Consider the following 18011-nt stretch of genomic DNA (forward strand, 5'->3'; position numbering starts at 1 on the left):
GTGTTTGAAAAATATAAACATAAATAAATGCTTAATTTAGAAATTGTGTTTCTCTTGTGTTTTAACTGCCTGCACCATTTAAGCAATTTCAGTTATTGTATTGAAATTGACATGGAAGTACCTCCCTGAATCCAGGTTGCCCGGTGTTTCCTATTTTAAAGTCCTGTTTCCAGTTACATGTAATCTTGACAAGGAATAATCATTTGGTCTGAAATTTTCCATGTATTGCTTTTAGAGGGTTTTAAGAAAATGCTGGTCCTTAAGCTCGGTCTAGGTTAAAAAAAAAGTTAGACTGCGATAATTTTTGTCTTTTTTTATTGAGTTTACTGTGTCTGTGCTTTGGAGCAACAGCCAGAAGTAGAATAAGTGCCATTGTTCTGGTGCCAGGGGAACACCTTTTATTTATGTAAGTTTTTCAAGAATCTCAGTTGGCAGGTGCTCAGTTGAGAGTCTTGATGTTTTTAAGAATTTGGCAGCTCTACCCCCTCTAGTTTCTTGGTTCTCTGAGTGTTCCCCAGGCTCAGATTTTAGAGGCTGCTTAGGATTGCCTCCAAAGTTGCTTTTAGGGGTGCTGCTGGCTGTTAAGCTTGAGAGCAGGGATGCCACCTGCTTTTGCCTGTGAGTGTTCTTGTGTTCTTGCAGCAAGAGGAAAATGAGGAAGGTGGAAAAGGAGCACGTTCACTGGGTTGCAGTATCCCAGCAGTCTTTTGCAATCCCTTACAATACAGTGTCATAGCTCAACTGTATTAAAGTGATCAATATCATTGGACTTGACAGACAGGTCAAATCAATAGCCTGGGTACCATGCTAATCATAACTGTCTGCATTAACCTGAGATAATGTAAGGCATCCCCACATGCACAGTGATAGCTGTTTCTAAAGCTGACAAAAGACCCAAGATTTTTGCTGCTCTGGCTTCCACACTGTTGTTCCTCAGCAGCCTGTGCACACTGTCCTTTGGGCAGTCCCATTTCGAGAAGACACAATAAGGGATGAGATTCAAGTACCTCTCTCTCAAGGGATTTCTCCTTCAGAAAGTCATCGTTATCAACCTGCAGCTGGGCTATTGGTTGTTTTCTTTTTGGCACTTAGTATTTTTCTGTTTCTGGGAGAAACACTCTGTACGCTCTGGAATCTGGAATCCACTGTGTGCACTACAGATTTGATTTTGCACAAAAGCACCATTGCTGGTAGATGTATGGCTGCTTATCTTGCTGTTCATATAAAGAATATATGTCACGTCATATCACAACTTGTCTGTATTTATCCTAAAAAAAAATATGAACATAATCCAAGAGATGTTTGTAGACAGTAGAACTAACACTGACTTGTTCATGCATTGCAGAAACTACAGAGGTGCTACATGAATATGAACTTAATGGCAAAGTATAGCCAGACATAAACTGATAAAGATGATGTTGTACAGACAAATGCTTGAGAAGATATTTAAAAGTGTGCTTGAAAAGATGTTCAAAAGTTATAGCTTTCAATGGAAAATTCTGATGTTGTAGAATTTGTGATCTTGAAATGTTTAAGAGTAATATATTTAAGAGATGAGTGATGTACTGAAACTACTTAGTGAGTCTTGAAATGGATGGAGCCACTGTGCCTTTCACAATGAAACCTGGCAAAGATCAGGGCACTTCAGAATACATTTGGTTTAAATTATGTGTTCTTAATGAGCAGTAAACAGAAATTTGTTTTGAGATGTATATCACTGCTCTTCTTTGTCCACTACCTTAGTTAACCTATTAATGGAAAAAGAGATGGAATATAATAATTAGTATAAAAGGCTACTGACAGCAATTTTGATCCTAGAAAGATATTTCCCCGAAATTTTACTAATTGCACATCTCTTTAGAAAAAGGTCTATTGCATATGCCATTAACACTAGTAATAACTGACTTTTGACTTACAGTATTTTCAGTTACCATTAAATTTTTAAGAAATTGTCATCTTCAGCCATGCTCAGGTTTCTTTCAAAGGGGTTTGATTTGGTGAAATTGAATGCAAATTAGAACTTAGCAGGAGAAATGGCAAATTTCTGATAAGTAATCTGGAACTCAGAAAAGAAGTGTGACCAAAGAAGGAACTGAGAGCTAACTTTGAAGTAACCCAATTGTTTTGTTTGATATACTATTTGAATGAAGAGTAATTTTCCAGGTCAGGAAAGGAAAAGACTGCTATAGCAGAAACATAAATTACATTGACAGGGAAAGCATTATATGGTGATCAGCAAGCACGATAGTCTTTACTCTTCTGCCAGTAAGTTAACTGGATTATTTGCAGAGTATATGACAATTAGAGGGTGTCAGATGTGTCAAAACCACGTATTTTGTATGACCATGCATAACCATGACTGGATTGTTAATCACTGGGGTCCATTTAAGTATTTTCTTATTTTCAAGAATGAAATGTTATGGTGTAGACCATTTGGACACGTAAGCACAACAATTGGAAGTTGTCTTCAGATCTCATTGCTCTTAAAATTCTGTGCTGCAACAGGCATCTTCACCTTGTTTCTTTAAGTGATTTAGGAAAGAAGTGTATCTCCCATTATCATGATGCCAGCTAATATCCCTGTCTGTGGGGCTGTATATTGAAGTCATTAGGACAGGTAGTAGGGCGGTAGATCTCATGGGACAATTCAGCTGATTCATAAGAAATAGGAATGTGTGATTAAGCCAGGCAGCTATTTCTTACGTTTTATTTTCAAATTTATCATAAAGCCCTAAGGGTGGCATTAGGCAGAAATTAGTGATAAAAAATATCTTCTACTCCTCTACAAGATTTCTTCAACTTGAGTAGTGATTGTCTTATTAATCCACCCTGTGATGATGTGTTTTTCCTTGATTCTTCAGAGGAAAGTTTATTGTATTCTTCCAGGAATTCTCATCAAACTCTGTTTTCTTGGCAAGTAATGTTCTTTTCAGATAGACTGCTTTTGTCACATTCAAATTGCTGGTTAGGAAAATAATGTAGCAATCAAATGGTTGCTAACCAGATCATTTAACTCTATTTGTTGCATTGAGTGATATTTTTGCTAATTGTCTCCCTTAACCTGAACAGTAATCTTTGGCACAGTATCATTATGCAAAATGATACAACCTGAACTCTTTAGTGTTTCCAGGATTAGTCCAATTGTCACTAGGGAGAGTACCTGTGGAATGAAGGAATAAGATTTGGGAAAAAGTTATGATCTACAATTTCTAAGCAGCCTACTTACATATACAGTTAAATCTCAAATGAATATTACTGTCATATTATTTAATATATTTGTTCTCTTTATTTCTCATATACCTTTTTTCATAAACATTTTGAGAAGCTTAAAAGAAGACTGTAACTTAGAAGTATAACTGTTGGTTAAGGACACAATATTCATAATTTTTTGGCTGCTGTGTAAACACTATTTATGTAATTGTTCTCACTTATACTAATTCTGGTTTGATTTTGATTATTGTCTGGTATGTGTAATCCCAAGGCAATTTCAGATGAGACATTGAAAAAAAAGTTTTCCTGGAAGGAAATTGTCCATTTTTTTTAAATCAATCCATTATCAAGCTGAGTTAGAACTGTTCTTGTTAAAGCATTTGTTCTTTTTTAGCCATTAATTCTTGTGAGATTAATGAATTAACATCAGTGATACCTTGTCTGGATCTGAGGCCCACGTGGCTCTTTTTTTTACTTTAAGTTTCTGAAAAAAAATAGGGGTGAACAATTGCAGACGTATTTTGTTTCAAGTGAAGTGTCTTACTGGAGAAAGACAATTTCAATTTGGCAATAGCTCAGTTCATAGTAGTGAAGGTCCTACAGCACGGTACAGACATTGGTTTGAATATTGTTCTTACACTGTTAAGTCTTTTAGATGTAAATACGCCCAAAGTGCCATTACTTCAGAAGGAAACCTAAAAATCTTATTAATTATACAGTAAATAAGCAGATTTGAGATTGCATAAGAAACAGATTGGTTTAACTGTATACAATATGAGGTGGAAATCAGACCTTTGATCAAGGTTTTCTGCCCCAGAAATTTTTCCATTATTTTTTATTATTAGATAAGGATGGTAGACACAACAGTGAATGTCTCAGTTTTCAAGATCTGCCATGATTTTTGGTTTCAGAAGTAAATTGTGATTCTGAGACATAATCTTATTTGCTAACTAAGCAAATAAGTCCATTTTATGAGAAATTAGTGCTATCATACAAAGACAGCTTTATCTTTAAATACTTTGTGTAAGCATAGTTAGATCCACCATTAGATCCATCACTCCTTTGTAAATAATCAGTTGAGTGTGCCCTATCTTCAATCTCTCCTTTAGAAGTTGAGAGTAGTATTTTAGTGCCCTGTTTTTCTCAAGTAGCATGGACAGCTTGCGTAATAGAATAACAGATTGTTTAGATTCCAGATTACAAAGAATTCAGCTCTTGGGATTCCTGGAGATCTTCCTGAAGGCTTGAAACATGTTTTTCTAAGACTTTACGCAGGCTCCCAGCGAAATTCCTGAACTGGTATAAAATCATATAGATTTTTTTTTTCTTTCAGGATGTTACATGACTGGCCAAGAATACCCTATCTTACAAACCGTTAATGCTCCTTACATTCCATGACTTTTTTTTTTTTCAGTCATTTTTACCAGGTCAGCTGGATAAACAATTACTGTTATTCTAGTCCAGCAGTGTAGCGTGAAAAATTCCACTTTAAGAAAAAAAATGTATCTATGAGTATATTAATGCTTTAATAAGTGCTCAGGGACAGAAGGCATCACATCTCCCTAAAAATAACAACATAATTTAAATATGGGAATAACCATATATGTTGTAGCCGGAATCAGAGAGAAATTGAATACTTATGAATTGATAGAGCTTGGGAGAAATTACAAAAAAAAAAAAAATCTGGCTATAATTAATAAAAGACTCGCTTAAACTTGGATCATGTAACTGCATGGGTTGTGCACTGCAGAGTTCTCATTGAGCACCAAGTACTGAATTCCAAATCTTTACATCCATTGCTTGTAGTGGCTGTCTTGAAGCACTGTCTCTGCAGTCTTGTGAATAACCTAGGCCACCTTGGTTATTCCTTCCTGGTACCTTTGGAAAGTATTCTTTTCCCTGGTAGCATTCACAAAGCCCTCGTGAGGAAACTCCAGCACAATGAACACTGGGCCAGCATCAGTAAGGATGCACAGTTCTTCAGGGAAGAGCTCTTTACCTTCAAAAGTCATGGTCTCCCTGTTTTTGAAAGCTGTAATGATGGTAAGAATGGCTGGATTTCCCACTGGCAGGCCCGTGTCCTGTGCTTTAACTGCTAGGAATTTCCCTTTCTTTGGGTGAATTTTACAAAGGAAAGCCATCGCCAGTTCTAGCTGCCTGCTTGCACACTTCTGTCACGTGTTTTCTTTAGATTTTCTTTTTCCTTGACCTTCTCCAAGCTTTCCTGTGCAGCTCTTGGGGATCCAGGCCCTGTGTCCCCTTTAGGGCTATTTCCACCTTGAGTTGACGCTCCAGGACTCTGAGGTGACGCACTCCCAGCAGCTAGCACTTTTCCTGAAAGAGGTATTTGGTAGACTGTCATTGTCTTAAACTCAGGCTCTGTGTGCTCATTTTTAATAGCTTCTTACATGTGTTCACTTATCACTTCTCAATAGCGTGTTTTCAGGTCACGTGATAAGCAGGATTCTACTTTACATATTTAAGCACCTTAAAGCACTGAATACTCAAGTATTTCCAAAAGGAAATTATTTTGACATAATAAGTTCTGGAAGATGTGAAAATAATGTGTATGGGATGCCAATCCACACAACATTTATTTGTATACATCCAACAGAGAGATGCGTGAGATTTTTCTGTCTGTTTTGCTGTCAGGGGGATTTAGAGAAGAACAAGATATTTCTGCATGTTTGTTGTTACTCAATGTCTGCTTCCCAAGGAAATTTCTCCTTGAAATTTCTAATTGACTGTATTGGTTTAAGAGTGTAGAGTCACTTCATGTAATGACAATTTCCCACTCACCCCAGAAAGTGACCACTCACAATCAGCCTTTGGTTGACCTTCCCCATCCACTTGTGGCTGTTGCCTTGGTGTAGTTTCTGCCTGCAAGTGGAAGCAGACCCCAAGTATCGTACCTTAAAGATAAGTACCAAGAATTAGTCGCTTGCCTGCTGACCCAAGTGACTTTGTGGTCTGAGAAACACAAGAGCACATGTTAAGAACAGGACAAAGATTTCTGAGGTTTTCAGTGACTGCCTAGTCGTGGACAGTGTAGCAGCCTATGCTGGGTGTGATAAACTTCATTCTGGTGTAACTTGATCATTACGGCTGAGTGGAGTTGTGCCGGTGTGTGCAATAGAGGCAGATAATGATACTCTGAAAATGATACTTAGTGACAGGTGTTCTGCACTGCAATGTTTTTTTCCTCTTCATTATTTACTGGCTCGGTTTATCATTCCCTCTACTAAACTTTATTTTAAAATGCAATATTATTCATCTTCTTACAGAAAACATAAAAACTTAGAGATGACAGAAAAACTCCAATGATGTCCATTTAGATTGACTTCTAACAAAAGAAATTCTCCTTGGGTGAGATCTAAGAGAAACAAGAAAACTATGATCGCTAAAGATTTGCTGTAGTCCTACGAGGCAAATGAGTATTAATGTCATAGTAAGAAACAACAGCATCTTCTTCCACCTTCCCAGTGCACAGGTTATTAGGGATCCCTTTAAAGCAATACACATCTATGCAATCAGGCATCAGTTCTATAATTATTCATGTTTCATGTTGCCTACTTCATCTTCTTGAAGAAGAAATGTAGACCTTCACTAAACTCTGAGACCAGGGTAACAGACAAATAAGTAGCAACAGAGGCACTTTGAACAGCTTCAATAGTAGCTGAAAGTCTAAAGGAATTGCCAGATTGCGTATGTCGTTAGTAAGATTTAGTAGAGATTTTCAGCAAGCCAATATTTTGAGGTTTTTTTTTTTCACTTTGTCTTAATTAAGGTAGATAACATTGGCTGGTAGTTATACAAATTGCCTCGTGTTAAATGTACTACTTCATCTTCCATTAAGTTTCATATAATAGAATATTATTATATATCTTTACAGTCTGCTTAATGCAAACCTCTAGCTGTATAAATAATTTCATATAGTTATTCTGTAAAGTTAGGACACATTCTTTTGAATGGAGCAAATGCAAGCACAGAAGAGAAATGAGGGTTGTTTTATTTTGGATACCTTTTAGCTTACATGGCTTTGTTTCCCTGGTAAAACATATCTGATCTGTGACTTTGCCTTTCCTATTTTTCATAGTCCATTTCTGACCTGGAGAGACATACAGCATATTATTGTCAGGACTTCACGTGCAGGACATCTGAATGCTAACGACTGGAAAACCAATGCGGCTGGTTATAAGGGTGAGAGTTTCCTTTCTTCTTTGTCATCAGAAGCAACATCTTATTTAATATTTTTGAAGAAGAAATAATCTCAAGTACTTTGTTTGACCCTATGTTATATATAGTTTTGAGGCTCAAATAGAAGGGGTATATCTTCTCTTTCGTAAGAAAAACCTGTAAGAATGACTAAACCCCAAATCAGCAGCTATAAAATGCATTGGCCAGGTGTTCTGGGTCCCTTTCAGTCCTATTGCATGTACTGCTGACAGAAAACTAAGTAAATTGGTGGGGTTTGACTTTACTTGTGTAGCCAGTATTCTGATAAAATAGTATAGAGTTGAAGATACAGCAATTTCTGGAATGAGACCGTGTTCTCATTCATAATTGTTGACAATTTCCATTAAAAATAACAAAACAGTATTTTCAAAATTCTGCTTTATATAATTTAACCTACATTATTTGTATTTAAGGTTTCTGTCAGATTTAGGATAAAATCAAATCTTGAGCTATCAGGACTTTTAATGGGACAGAAATCATACTGTTTAGTCAGCAGTCAGTAGGTTTTTAACATTTTGTTGTGTCTTGTGATTTTTGTATTAAAGCTACACCTTTTTAACTTTTTTTTCTCTTTTGTAATACAAGCAGGGGTATACATTTGTTTACCATTAAATAAGGTACTTTCAGGTGGGTTAAGACTGGACCTTGAATCCCTACAATGCTGCATTTTAACACAGATTGGCTTATGATTCCCATTCACTAAATTGTTACTACTTTCAGTTTGGATTGTATCTAAAAAACACCCAGAATGCCTTATGCCTGATTCTCTTCTCACGAGGTTTCTACCCAAGACTGCAATTCTTCTTTGAAGATTTGGATTGGTTTGTGCTACGATCTTCTAAGAAAAGTATATGAAATGCAAGAACCATCAAATCTGTGTGCTGATTTCACTTTAAAACTGAAGTTTAGCTTTAATCTATTTCAGATCAAGGCACTGCTACCGTAGAGCATCTTTAATATGTCGTTCCAAGCTATGACATTTCTGCTGTAATGGAATAGAAACCAAACGAAAAAAAAAAGTGCATGCCCACGCACAAAATACATACATAGTGGGAAATAAATATTACCTTAATTGCAATAACATTACAGTATTTGTTATTGTGAAGCATTTTCCAGGACATAAAAGGTTTTGGCAGGAGACTGTGACTGTATTATTATTTTGTTGAATCTTTATGAAGGTCAAAGAATGCTTTTCAAGAAGCACTTTTTTTCTGTAACTCATTTCCAAAATTCTGGGTTGTTTTGGGTCCTTTTTTGTTTTCCACATGTTGCCCAAGAGAGGCAAACACCCTGTGAAGCACTTCACAGCAGTTGTCAGTCATTATCAAAAGAGAGGTCACACTAACACACCAGCAGTATCAGCACTGGCAGCAGGACTTGCACTATCGCACCACTGAAGCTTACGTATTCCGAATCCTTGGAGCCACTCATTTTTTTGTTCGTTGTAGCAGATAAACAGTGAGGAAAAGGGCTGAAGAAAGGTTTCTCCTACACTTATGTAAAGTCACAAACATAGATAAACTCAGCTAGAGGGCTGGGATTCAGGAAATACAACTTGAGCTGGCAGAGCTTGACTATAGACTCCATGGTGGAACTGGAAATGAGGAAGATGAACTAAATGCCTCAACCTCTGTGGAGCTCAAGAATCAATCTTAACCCAAACAAAAGCACCAGATTTAACTAAATTATTTTGGCAACTTAGGCTGAGCAAATGGTTCCACTATAAATGGAGCTCTCTTTAAACCTATGTTGGTTTTGGAAGAAGGAGAAGCAAAAGATTTAGATTAGATCTCAACATCCAAACCTGAATTCAAAAGGGGGTTTGCACACTGCTGCTGGCAAGACTGAAGCAGGTTTTTTTACTATTGCACGTGGCAATATTTAGTATAATGTTACACTATTATCCTTCACTGTTGCTAAGATTAACAATTAAAGTATGGTTTTTCATAGATGAATTACTCTGATCAGACTGAGATCCTTAAGGAATTGTGTCATAATTTTGTTGATGGCAAGATCCATATTTCTTCCACAGCATGTTCTTGACAAGGGAAGGGTGGAAGATATTTTTTTTTGTTAAATTCACTAAAGCAAAGGCCTGTCACAAGAGACTATCTGCCTTTCTTGTATGCATAGTGGGAGAGTAAGAAGAAAATCCGAAGGAGAGAGACAGGCTTGCTTCTTTAGAAATGAGAACTGAAAGGGTGAAAACAACAAAATGTTGGAAGAACCTCTCACTCAACAAAGGGTCAGCAAGAACTGGTAGTTGAAAGTGGGTCAGCGTGCCTTTTCAGAGGCAGCTTGGAATGTTGTAGTTTGAAATCATATACTAAAGATGCTCTATGGTAGCAGTGCATTGATCTGAAATAGATTAAAGGTAGGCTTCAGTTTTAAAGTGAAATCAGGATAAAGATTTGATGGTTCTTGTATTTCACATTCTTTTCTCAGAAGATCCAGTTTTGCTGGACTGCATGGCAACCTTGTCCTTTACTGTAGACCCTGGCAGTGTTTTGCTGTTGTAGAATATACAGAAGGATCTCACGATGTCATTACTGATTGCAAGATCTTCTTTTTTTTCTGTTTTAGATTAATAAAAAAAACATTAGTTTATGAAAAATACTTGAGCCAGCTAGTGATTTGCTAAAGCAGTGCCTGTTACTTGTTTAATTTTCTGGCAATCAAACATTTGTTAAATGCATGTCAATAGAATTAACTCAGGAATGGGCAAGAATTTTTCTTGATAATTTTTTTATTGTTCTTTTGTTGTCAACCAGCATGGTTCTTTCCTCAGGAACTTATTACCTGGTAGTCTCTAAAATATAACCTGTCACTAGATAAAGAGCTACGTTACGCAAAATTTTACTTCAAAATCAGAGGGGTTTTTTAATAATTGAAGCAGTTAATTTACTGATTATGTGGAAAAATACTAGGGAATAGCTGTTTGTGTGAAGTTATCAAAACTGTTGATCTGGTTTTACTGTGGCAGATTGGTGTGCAAAGGTTTCTTGTTCTGTCAGTTGTTTGGTCAACAACCAATGCAACTGCATTCATTAAAAGGCAATACTGCAATAGTGCTGACTTGTTTCTGCATTGGAAGATATAGAATGAAACACTGTAGTTTTAAAAACAATGATCAGATCATTTGAACAATTCCTTTTCTGTAAGGGAAGCTCCAAATACTGTCAAATACTGTCTCTGGGGAAACAGACCATTTGCAGTGAAAGAATACTGTTGATTTGCACGCACATTTGTAAAGAGCATCCTTCACTTTTCCTGGCTCTAAAGTGGACAAAATAATACTTAAGTATGGTGAAATAAACTGTTGATAAAAGATAAAACTAAATAAAAACTCTAGCAACATTTTTCCATTTTCAGGCCATCCCTAGGCCCGCTGAAGGTATTCTTCCAACAAAAAGTCAAGAATTGTTTCATTTGCCAGGCAGTAACAGGCTACCAGAATTATGTTGTGTCCGTTTAGGTTAGCCAGAGTGTCTGCTGCTTCCACTGGAGGGTGACTACTGGAGAGAATTGGTCCTTAATGTTTTATGGCCTTTTAATATAATAGCTTATTTACAATATTTAATAAAGCTAGTGATTATTCTTGTTATGAGCAGAGTGTTGCTGGTCTGGGAATGAGAAAGAGACAAGCCTATTTATGTTTCAGGATAGGGGACCTATATTGGACAGATTTAAATCTCTGTAGGGTGACAAGTAACCAGGCATAAATTCAGAGATCAGCAAAAAAGTCTTCACAACAATGCAAGCGTTTTGCAGAAGACAAAATAAACTATTCATAAACATACTACTGTGTATTTTCAGTAACTTCAAAGTCATATTTTTAAATCATAGTTGGAGGCTGGCATAAGACTTTTTAAAAATATCAAGTGCTTCTGAACAGTTATGTCAACCAATCAAAGCTGTTCATCCATCAAAAGACATCCTAGTCTTAAAGATACCAGCTGATATTTTCACAGCTGCTGATATCACCTCCAATTCACCTGTAATACTCATACACATGGTGCTTGTAGCAAGTGAAACACAAGCTTTGCATTTGGGTGTTGTAATATCCCAGTTTTGTGTAGCTGCTAATCTGATGTCAGCTACATGAATTTACATTAATCTTTTTAGGAGTGAAGAAGACCATATCCTATGCAAGACTACATTAAAGATTTCCTGCACTTGAAAGGTTAAGCTAATGTTTTCAGGTAGATAATTTAGAATGCTGTTGCTAATATACTTGTCCAACTAGTTGGCAAACAGGGGCTCATGAAAGCAATCTTATAAGTAACGTTTTTATCTTCCACTCCCAGGGCTCTGTTGGCATGAAGCAGTGTTTCCTCACCAGGAATATCCCTAGTGCCATGTTGTCTGGAAGGCTTGTGGCTTCATTGCCAAGGCATGACACAGAGCAAGTTCTGCACCCTACACCACCCATGGAATTCCCTTAACCCAGATTTTGTATCCAAATGCATTAGTCCTTGAAAAAGGCTCCAGCTCAGTAATGTCACTCTCTCTGAAACACTGGTGTAGTGATAACATCATCAGAAGAATCTGGTACCTGAAGCCTTATTTATCAGACATTAAGCTACACAGTTTTAATGTTGTGGGGATTATATTTATCAAGAAACAAGCATAGGTCATGCCATTTCCAAATATGAGCCACACAAACCAGAACCCTGTTAAGTAAGGTTTTTCATGTAGGCTGTGATGAAATTGCAAGAAGTCCAAGGGCAGTCAAAGGAGACTTCTGGGTCTTGGGATGACTGGTTATAGGGGATCAGGAGCACAAGCAATGTTCTCCTCTCTCCTTCTGGCCTCAGGGGTTGATAAGGGGAGAAACAGGAAAACCCAGCAGAGTGATAACTGGCTCCAAGACTGTTGTCACTTGTAAAATTTTGGCTTTTTTGATCATAGGTCTGTCTACACAAGACCAGTCCTGCTGACAATAGACAAGGTATACCTGTCTTAAAAGAGGAAAGTATCTTTGCACAGGAGTTAGCAGGACTCATTGAAAAAGCTTTAAACAAAATTTGAAGTGTGAAAGGAATAAAACCAGGTTTGCTAGAGATAAGCTTGGGGGTGACATGCCAGTGTTTGAGGTATGGTGTGCTAGTATTGTCATCCAGTCTCCTCCACAGTGTGCTGAGAACACTGGAGCCCATTTGAAATGTCCATGTACTAATGTATGCAGCACCTTAGCCATCTCAGTGGAGGCAGCAGATAGAGCTCCACATGACAGCAAAGACACAGTGGTTGTTGATGTGTTAGAAACCACAGAAGCACCTGAGAACCGTCACATAGGAATTAGTGCTTCTCCCCACAAAAGCTGACAGGGTAAATAGCCTAACTGAAGTGCCGTTAAAACAATGCACACAGGGTGGGCAACAAACAGGAGGAATTGGAAGCTATTTTGCAGCTGGAAAACTATGATATAGTTGCAAACGTGGAAACATGGTGGGATGACTCATACAACTGGAGTGTTGCAATGGGTGGGATAAGCAAGGAAGGAGTCTTGGTTATCAGCTGTTTTGGTTAGCAGGGAAGGTCTCACTTGGCTGGAGGTTAGAAAATGTGATGCCTATCTACAGAAAGGGTCAAAAAGGGGATCCGGGAAACTATAGGCCTGTCAGGCAGACCTTGGTTCCTTGAAAGATTATGGAGCAGATCATCTTGAGTGTGCTCACCAGGCATATGCAGGACAATCAGAGGATCAGACCCAGTCAGCATGAGTTTAGGAAAGCCACGTCCTACTTGACTAACCTGATCTTCTAAGACAAGGAGATCTCCTTCTATGACATCCACTTAGTGGCAGAATGAAAGACTGTGGATGTTTTTTACCTAGACCTTAGTGAGGCCTTTAACACTGTCTCCACAGCATTCCCCTGTAGAAACTGGCTGCTCATGACGTTGACAGGTGTACACTTCACTGAGTAAAAACTGGATGGATGACTGGACCCAAGGAGTTGTGGTGAGTGGAGTTGAATCTTGTTGGTGCCCAGACACAAGTGGTATTCACAAGGGCTCAGTACTGGGATGAGTTCTGTTTAATATCTTTATCATTTATCTGGATGAGGGAATCAAGTGCATCCTCAGTAAGTTTGCAAATGACACCAAACTGAGCATGGATGTTGATCTGCTTCAGATTAGGAAGGCTTTACAGAGGGATCTGGACAGACTGGATCAATAGGTTGAAGCCAGTTGTATGAGATTCAACAAGACCAAGTGTTGGGTCCTGCACTTGGGTCATAACAACCCAATGCAATGCTATAGGCTCAGGGAAGAGTGCCTGGAAAGCTGCCTGGCAAAAAGTCAGCTGAATATGAGCCAGCAGGGTGCCCTGGTGATCAAGAAGGCCAATACCATACTGGCCTCTATGAGAAGTGATATAGCCAACAGGAGTAAGGAAGTGATTATTCCCCTGTAATCAGCATTGGTGAGACTGCACATTAAATCTTGTATTTGGTTTTGGTCCCCTCACTACAAGAAAGACATTGAGGTGCTGGAGCACATCCAAAGAAGAACAACAAAGCTGGTGAAGAGTCTAGAGCACAAGTCTTATGGAGAATGGGTAGGGAACTGGGATTGTTTAGCCTGGAGAAAAGGAAGCTAAGGAAAAACCTTATTACTCTCTACAACTACCTGAAAGGAGGTTGTAGTGATGCAGGTGTTGATCTCTTTTCCCAGGTAACTAGTGACAGGATGAGAGGAAATGGCCACCTGTTGCAGCAAGGGAGGTTTAGATTGGATATTAAGAAAAACTTATTCACTGAAAGGGTTGTCAGTCGTTGGAACAGGCTGTCCAGGGAAGTGATTGAGTCACCATCTCTGAAGGTGTTTAAAAGGTGGGTAGATGTGGTGTTTAGGGACATGGTTTATTGGTGTGTCAGTGTAAGGTTTCTGGTTGGACTTGATGATCCTAAAAGTCTTTTCCAACCTAAATGATTCTATGATTCTAAGTAGGCAGCTGACAGCAACAGTTCTGGAAAAGCAAATGTATTTTTGAAAAAGACAGTCTAGCCATACATACATGATCAAGTCTTCAATAGATTGGTGGATGGAAAGTCCAAGAGAGGTGCTTGCACTCTGTCACATGGGTGGATATTTGTCTTACATTAGTCGAACAGATTATATTAATCTGAACACTTTTTGCCTTGTAGCCCCTGCTTGGAAGTTGTTTTAAGTCAGTACTGCGTTTAGTTTAGTTCTAGGAAAGGAGAGAGGCAAACCAGCTGCAATCAATAGCTTGTCTGACAGTGAGTGGAAGGGTCTCCCCCAACAATGGCAGAACATGTATAACAGGAAAAGGTCTGCATGCTCAGGAATTTCAAACCACATTTAAATATCATAAGAATCACAGAGTCAATACCATAACCTTGATCATTGCTTTGTACAGAAAGTTAGAGGAAATATCAGAGGTGGGATTTGGAAAGGTAGTTGAGGAAAAGTGGAGTAAAACCATGTGATTTTTAGCAGCAAGTTTATAGTGATTGTCTTTTTATTGTATGGTCACTACAGCCTTTCCAGATGGCTCTTGTTTCTTTCCCACTTGTAACAATCCAGCTCACAGCTATAAATAAAGTTTTCTTAAATGTAATATTAAAATTGCATTAGGAATTTTTCAGTATTTCATATGTTAAACCCAGACAAATTGCCAGGGATCTGAACTCTGCTAGCCTTGAGCAAGACCTGAAAAATGTCCTTGATATTTGTGGAAGGTAGCTAGAAAATATATTGAGTTTTGCAGCCTAGATCATTGTTATTGGATTTCTTTTTTTTTTGATAGCACAAACTATGTTTCACACAGTGTTGCTTCTAGTTGAAAGGCATGTAAAATAGGAAATGTATCAGTATAGTTCGAGAGATGGAAATGTACAAGGGAGGAAAGGGAATTTATCAGAGAAGCTAGGGTGTCGTCATTACACCTCCCAGTCTAAAACTCTTCATTATCAGCTTCTCATTATTCATCAGCGCTTCTGTACTCTATTTTCTGCTGGCTCTGAAAAGCAAGGGATGGAGCTGTGAATGTAAAACAGAATCTAAGCAGAAACGTCAGGCCTGTGCTAGGATACGTAAAGAAAAGTAGGTGGGGATTTTGTGTTACAGTTCATTGCTTTCCTGGAGTTATATATTGTGAGTCAAACTTAAAATGTATATCAAATGGCTCTAAAGCAGGAGTAATGGCAGGTAAAAGGCAAAATTAGGCTTTAATTACCTATTGTAATAGTACTCAGAATTGTCACCAAACCATAATCAGCATAGCAACAAGGATTTTAAAAAGATAGTGCTTTTGCTCAACAACTAAAAGACTTGTTGTCTGTCTGTCTTAGATATATAAGTATGCATAACTGCTGTGCTCTGTAGCTTCTTGTATTCCAAACATTGCAAGTGGACTGACAGCACTAACAGAATGCACACCATGGGAATGATAACCTTTGATATTATTTTCCTTTAACAAGCCCCCTCAGACCTTTAACAAAACTCTGCAAAGAACTGGGAGGCAAGGAGGAAGGGGAGGGATAGAATTCTTCTATGGACTCAAAACCTAAAAGTCTGCCACTCAACATACAGTATAGATTTCCAGTGCAGACCCAAAATCCACAAATTTAAAAACTGAATGGTACACCAATACAGTTCTCCAAAGCAGAATGCTTTAATTATCAACAATGAAGTCCTTAGAATTTATATGCTTTATGAACTAATATTTGAAGCAGTACACTTGTGAGAATGTTCAAGGAAAATATCTAGCCACACTTGTATACATCCATGAACACCTCGTGTGTGGAGTAGTTCTGTCTTTTTTAAAAAACAACAAGCAAATGTCTTTAAGAAAAACAAAGCTCGTCATTGCTGTTGCATTTCAGTAATTAGAAATCCAGCAGTTGCTTTATTATCAATATGTGTCCACTTTAGTGGAACTGGGATTCAGGCCAGTTGGGAAGCAGATCACACCATCTACTGTATAGTATTTTAAGCACTTAAAGCATCCTGTCAGGATGTAGAACATCTATTAATAATAGGAAAATTAAAGGCATACATAGGACAACTCAGGTCAGTTCAGTTCCTGAAGTTGTCTATGATTACATCACTTCTTCTCTCCAGAAAAATCAGCTACTGGGGGGTCACTTTTAAGTCAGAAGATGCAGAAATTAATCCATTACATGCATTACCAGCATTACATGTCCAGCTATCTGCACAGACTTTGTTAACCTCCTTTTGCTTCAGATGACTAATCAGAGCTGTATACATATACATAGCTGTATGGGGATAGTATGAAGTCAGCTTACTTAATAAATAATTTCTCTGCTTTAGGGTGAGTTTGGTATAGTTTTAGTTGAAAAAATTACCCTAATTATTATTAAATAATTTGCAAAGCACTTTGTTATGACTTTCTGCATATTTGTGTATATCCTTCCTCTGCTGAAATCTGCTATAACCCTATGCTTACTCAGGAATTAGTAAATATCCCTCTGGATCCAGCACTGTGTGAGATGGAACACGAGACTGGTGCACCTGACAGCACAAAAATGTTATCTTTGTGTTTCCTGCTAGTGATTACACTTACAGCACCTTTGGCTCATCTGTTGTCATCTCTCCTGACATGAAGCCTAGCACAGAGTCTCTCATCAAGAGGTGTTTATATTGTTTGATTGGGTGAAATGACACTTAACTGCTTTTGAGTTATCAGGGACTCCTGAATGTACCACTGAGGGTGAATTTGCTTATAATAAAGGAAATCAGTACATTTTCTTAAAAGGTGTTCTGTGGTGCAGTCACAAAATGACTTTTTTTGTTTGAAGGAAACGTGCAAGCTGCCATGTTTTTCAACAGATCTTTGGGCATTTTGGGGAAAAAGATCCAACATAAAAAGACTCACTAGTTTAAAAATTATAGTTTCTGTTACTTTAGATGCTCCTTAGCCAACTTCATTTCAGCAAACTTTTTTCTCCCTTCTAAATGCACATAATATTCAGATTTATTCCATTCACTTAAGCTGGCTCATTTCAAGTAATATAAATGAATGTCTTCAATAGAGGCTTTACAATCTACAGCCAAATGCTGGTATGGAGAAGTAGCAGTTTGTCTGTCTTTGCGAGCACCAGGCAGCAGTAGTCAAGTTTTCTGTTTCTATCACAGCTTTGCTCCTTCAGAAGCAGAGGAGTCTTCCAGCTCATTCTTCTGAGGATTTCAGCAAGGCTCACTGGTATTTTCTCTGACTCTGGGGAGAGTCCCCATATGCAGAACATAGGTACCATGTGCTCTGAGGACTGCATTAACCTCGTTTACTCATGCCTAAACAAGCTCTAAGAAGTAAATCAGGAACTGATTCAGGTCTTGCTGCAGACAGGGGAGAACATGGCATGGCCATGCTGAGTACAGCTGGGCACTCACATCTGACAGTGGACCATGGGGTGGCTGAATCCCAAGACTAATGACTTCTTCCCAGAGGCTGTTAACATGCTTGAGAAGGGGAAGTATTTGGGTGGTACTTGCTGCCACTCCTAGTGGAGTCTGACTCTGGTGCCCTAAAAATGTATTTTGCTCTTGGTCCTCTTTTGTCAGCCAATGTC

At 38.1% G+C, this 18011-nt stretch overlaps 1 protein-coding gene across 2 annotated transcripts in view; it reads left to right on the forward strand.

Annotated features, from left to right (window-relative positions):
• PCSK5 (proprotein convertase subtilisin/kexin type 5) overlaps positions 1 to 18011 on the forward strand; it is a 245073-nt gene that overhangs the window by 132528 nt on the left and 94534 nt on the right. For both annotated transcript variants that reach the window (XM_069881190.1, XM_069881191.1), the window contains exon 10: positions 7307 to 7410. In XM_069881190.1, the coding sequence (XP_069737291.1) occupies positions 7307 to 7410 (104 nt within the window). The remainder of the gene's footprint in view (positions 1 to 7306; positions 7411 to 18011) is intronic.

This window comes from Phaenicophaeus curvirostris, chromosome Z (assembly GCF_032191515.1).
Source record: "Phaenicophaeus curvirostris isolate KB17595 chromosome Z, BPBGC_Pcur_1.0, whole genome shotgun sequence".
NCBI lineage: Eukaryota > Metazoa > Chordata > Aves > Cuculiformes > Cuculidae > Phaenicophaeus > Phaenicophaeus curvirostris.